Source organism: Calidris pugnax, unplaced genomic scaffold (assembly GCF_001431845.1).
Source record: "Calidris pugnax isolate Ruff unplaced genomic scaffold, ASM143184v1 scaffold50, whole genome shotgun sequence".
Lineage (NCBI taxonomy): Eukaryota > Metazoa > Chordata > Aves > Charadriiformes > Scolopacidae > Calidris > Calidris pugnax.
In genome coordinates, this window is record NW_015090780.1 from 1,379,980 (window position 1) to 1,384,738 (window position 4,759).

The 4,759-nt window shown below is 61.2% G+C and overlaps 1 protein-coding gene across 8 annotated transcripts in view; it reads left to right on the forward strand.

Moving 5' to 3' along the window:
• The first annotated feature begins 4,380 nt into the window (after positions 1 to 4,380).
• The window catches only part of TPD52L2 (tumor protein D52-like 2), a 17,476-nt gene continuing 17,097 nt past the window's right edge, over positions 4,381 to 4,759 (forward strand). For 4 of the 8 annotated variants that reach the window (XM_014956174.1, XM_014956226.1, XM_014956273.1 and 1 more), the window contains exon 1: positions 4,381 to 4,529. In XM_014956174.1, coding sequence (XP_014811660.1) covers positions 4,511 to 4,529 — 19 coding nt within the window. In that variant the 5' untranslated portion in view covers positions 4,381 to 4,510. The remainder of the gene's footprint in view (positions 4,530 to 4,759) is intronic. The other 4 variants (XM_014956262.1, XM_014956293.1, XM_014956203.1 and 1 more) reach the window with 3 other exon arrangements.

The window sequence follows — 4,759 nt, forward strand, 5'->3', positions numbered from 1 at the left end:
CACCACCCTGCACCCCCTCCTCCCGCCTGGGGGACGGGGAAAGAGGATCCGTCTCACCTGAAGTCTAAAAGGGTTTTTTTGGGGGTGCACAAGAGGGTTGGGCAGCCCCCGGGGTGATGCCTGGGGAGTGATGCTTGCAGAGGAACCCCCCCTGATGCTCCCGACCACCACCTTCATGTCCCAGGTGTCCTGACTCCACAAAGGAGGAGGGGAAGCTGGTGCACACACCCTTTTTTAATGCTGCTTTTTGCTCTAGAGAGTGTGTTTTGACACATCCATTTGCATGGATGGATGGGTGGATGGACACAGGGATGGAGGGAGGGAGGGAGGGAGGGATGGATGGATGGATGGACGGACGGACGGACGGATGGATGGATGGATGGATGGATGGATGGATAGATGGGCAGACACATGGATGCCCAAACAGAAGGATGGATGGACAGACAGATGCGTGGACAGAGAGCATGGTCACACTGCACCCACACTCCACAGGAGGACATCCAGACATGCCCCCTCCCTACTGCACCCCCAGGTGATGCTGTGCCCCCATGTCAGCCCGGGCACCAGTGCCCTGATGGGGCTGAGGGGTGGGACATCCTGGGGGTCCCCCCACTGCTGTGGGGGGGAGCAGGCAGGGCTGAGGGCTGCCCATGGGCCATCTCTGCTGCATCTGGGCGCAGAGATAGCCTCACCGGCCACCCCTCCTGCACGGGGGATGCTCCATTAGCGCCTGGGAATCGTGCTCGGCCAGGCAAAACCCGATAGGGCTCTATCAGCCAGTGCAGACTCGCTCCCGACGGGGCTAATAGCCACTGGCTTAACGAGCAGGAGCTGGGACTGCTCTGCTGGGCCCTTTCCAGCGGCGGGGAGGAGCGACGGGGAGAGCAGAGCCCAGCTGGCTTTGCAGCGGGCAGGGAAATCTAGGTCAGGGCTTGCTTTAAAAGGGGGCATGGAGCCCACATCGGCTTCCCAGCGAAGCCACGGAGCTGTACGGTGCCTGCCCGAGCCCGGAGTGGACGTGGGGAACCGGTGGCTGGGAAATGTCCGTGCTCACCCGGGAGCATCCCCGTCCTGGGATCCGTGGTGGCCGAGGACGCCCACGGGTACCGCTTCCCGGCAGCGTGGCCATTCACACAATTCCTCGTTTTGCTGGGAAACAGCCGGGGTTTGGGAGTTGGGCTGGGAAACAAAGCGCTGCCCGGGGAACATGTGCTTTCCAGAGACCCGGAGCAATGCCCGGGCACAGGGAGATGCCGCTCCCCTCCCGAAGGAGACATCTCCCCCCACCCCCCCCCAACCCGTGGAAACTGGCCCCTTCCCTCCCCTCCGCCTCCGCACGGCTGGAAGGGGATCAGCGAAGGGAACCGGCCCCAGGCCTGACATTTCAGCGTTTGCCAGCAAATGGCAAAAAAAAAATAATAAAAAAAAATAATAAAAAAAGCCCCAACCGAGTGAAAAGCCCGGCAGCAGCAAAAGGGGAACTCGGGGGGAACGTGGAGGGCGTGAAGCTGCCAGGGTGAGCGAACGCCTCTGCAGATGGCGCAGACATTTTGCCCCCAAATTTCTGCCCAGCCCCTGGCAGAGCCGCAGTGGTTTCACACAAAAGCAACGATCCTCCGAAAAGAAGATTTTGAGGTTTTATTTTTTTCCCCTCCCCAAACGCGGGCTTGCTCTTCTCCCCTTCCCAACACCCTTCAAGGGCTTGGGATGAGGAATAATTAAGTTGGCAGCATGATGCATTTAATTAAAAGCCAGCGCTTGAAGGTAGAGCGGAATTAGCCGCTGGAGCGGGGGGTCTTTAGAGGGCGATTCTCCGCGTCCCTGGGGGGCACAGCCTGATTCTTGGCTGGTCAGCGAGGCTGGACTTGGCAGCGTGGTGTCACGCCTGGCAGAGCTGGCAGAGGCCACTGCAGCTCCCTGTGAGTCTCAGCCCTCCCAGCTCCTCCCGCTGCAGCCACCTCTCGGGGCCAGATTTTCAGGAAACCGGGCTCTGGTAAGCCTGGAAAAATCCAGATTTTTTCACATGGGCTCAGCATTCAGCCACTCCCTGGGTTTCCACTGTGCCCAGCTTCAGAATGAGACCTGCGCTGAGGCTTCGAACTTCACAGTAATCCCTCCAAAAGCCCCTAAAATAAAAAGCTGAGCTGTTCAAATGCTCCCCATCCTCTTGAGGACAAGCAGAAATGCAGAGCGGGCGGTGCTGATGCTCAGAAAGGGCATTTCCAGGGGTGTTGGCGGGCTCTAAATGCAAACCCTCCACTCGGGCGGGTTGTTGGAAAGGGCTTTGAAAGATTCATGCCCATTTCCCCATTTATATTCGCTTCCCTTTTCACGCCTCACCCTGGGACACGCGAAGAGGCCGCGTGGAAAAGGCTCCAGGAAATGAAAATACCGGGAAGCCAGGCTCCAGCCGAGGGGGGGCTTTTCAGGGAGGAGGGTTTGAAAATGAATGGGAGCGGAGCGGCCCAGGGCTTCCCCTTCGCCCTGACGCCCTTTTTCAAAGCTGAAGCAGAAATGGAGGCTGCGCCACCAGGGAGTTTTGGCTCCCGCTGCCCTCCCAGCCCCTGCAGAACCATGGGCAGGTTGGTGGCCAGGGGCCGAGGCCTGTGGGTGGGCAGCCAGGGGGACACAAAGAAACCCTCCTCTGCCATCATCGCTTCCCCTTTGGCTGCTGCAGGTGGCACCTCCTGGAAAACCACATTTTTGAGGCACATCTGGAAGTGGGACAGGGCTCCCAGATGTGCTGGCTGTGGAGGGGAATGGGGTGGGTGGGGAGTCCTCTTCAATATATTCATCAATGACCTGGCTGAGGGGATGGAGTGTACCCTCAGGAAGTTGGGTGAGGACCCAGAACTGGGAGGAGGTGGTTGACACGCCGGAGGGCTGTGCTGCCATCCGGTGACACCTGGAGAGGCTGGAGAGCTGGGCAGAGAGGAACCTGATGAACTTCAACAAAGGCAAGTGTCGGGTGCTGCACCTGGGGAGGAATAACCCCATGGACCAGGACAGGTTGGGGCTGACCTGCTGGAGAGCAGCTCTGAGGAGAAAGAGCTTGGAGTCCTGGTGGACCACATGATGACCATGAGGTGACAATGTGCCCTTGTGGCCGAGAAGGCCAATGGCATCTTGGGGTGCACCAGGGAGAGTGTGACCAGCAGGTGGAGGGAGGTCATCCTCCCCCTCTGCGCTGCCCATCTTCATCTAGATATGATGGAAGAGCTTATTTAGGAAAAAAAAAAAAAAAAAAGTTACTGTGCATCTAGAGATTGAATGGGATTTACAGTGACCACAGGTGACACTGTTGGACTCAGCCCTCTGGGTAAGTCCGTCCTTGTCCCCAGTGTCCAAAGAGCCTGGGCCATTATTCTGCTGGTCCCCTTACCATCCACAGCTTTCTGAAGATGGCTTTAAAAATGTTCTGTTGTTGGTTACTTTGTGATCAGCATCTAGTGGCATCCTGAGGGGCATCAGGAAGAGTGTGACCAGCAGGTGGAGGGAGGTCATCCTGCCCCTCTGCTCTGCCCTGGTGAGGCTCCATCTGGAGCACTGGGACCAGTTCTGGGCTCCCCAGTTCCAGAAGGACAGGGAACTGCTGGAGAGGGGACAGCAGAGGGCTACAGAGATGATGAGGGGCCTGGAGCATCTCTCTTATCAAGAGAGGCTGAGGGACTTGGGTCTGTTTAGTCTGGAGAAGAGAAGGCTGGGGAGGGATCTGATCAATGCTTATACTTTAAGGGTGGGTGTCAGGAGGATGGGGCTGGTCTTTTTTCAGTGGTGCCCAGGGACAGGACAAGAGTGAATGGGCACAAGGTTTAATATAAGATGTTCCACCTAAACATGAGGAGGAACTTCTTCACTTTGAGGGTGGCAGAGCCCTGGCAGAGGCTGCCCAGGGAGGTGGTGGAGTCTCCTTCTCTGGAGACATTCCAAACCCACCTGGACACGTTCCTGCGGGACCTGCTCTGGGTGCCCTGCTCTGGCAGGGGGGTTGGAGGAGCTGATCTCCAGAGGTCCCTTCCAAATATCACCCTGTGATCCCGCGGAGGGGGGGTCTGGGCACCGCGGCCGCCCTCAGGCCCACCCGGCAGCGCCGAGCCCCGCAGGGCGGGCAGCGGGGTTCATTACCGGGGTTCATTAACGAGCAGGGCGGGAGAAGGCCGCCGGCACCGGCCCCGCAGCGTGTCCCCCCGCCAGGGCCCGGCCGGGCCGTGCCGCTGCTGCCCCCTTCCCTCCGCCCGCCAGCACCGCACCGCCGGCCCCGCCCGCCGCCGTGACGTCACCCCCGCCGCCGTGACGTCACCCTCCGCCCTTTCCGGCGGGGGAGCGAAAGGAAACGTGGGGGGAACGGAACGTGGCGCCGTCACCGTGGCGACGCGGCGGGTGACGCGCTCTCCCCGCGACCCTCCCCCGGAAGTGGGCGGGGCGGCGCGGCGCTGATTGCGTCACCGGGGGGGCGGTGGCGGCGGTGGCTTCTTCTTCGGTGGCGGCTGGACGGGGCCGGGGCGCCGTCATGGAGAGCGCCAGCCAGGGTAGGGGCCGGCGGCGAGGGGACGTGGTACCGTCCGCCTCCCGGGGACGGCCTCCCCCTCCCCCTCCCGCCGTCTTGTGGGGCTGGGGGAGAGCGGGGGTGAGGTGGGCCTTGGAGGGGGGCGGCCCTGAGGGGAGGAGGTGGGCCTTGAAGGGGGCTGCCGTGAGGGGAGAGGCCCCCTGGGGAGGCGGGGGGCTGCCGGCCCCCTGGGGAGGCGGGGGGCTGCCGGCC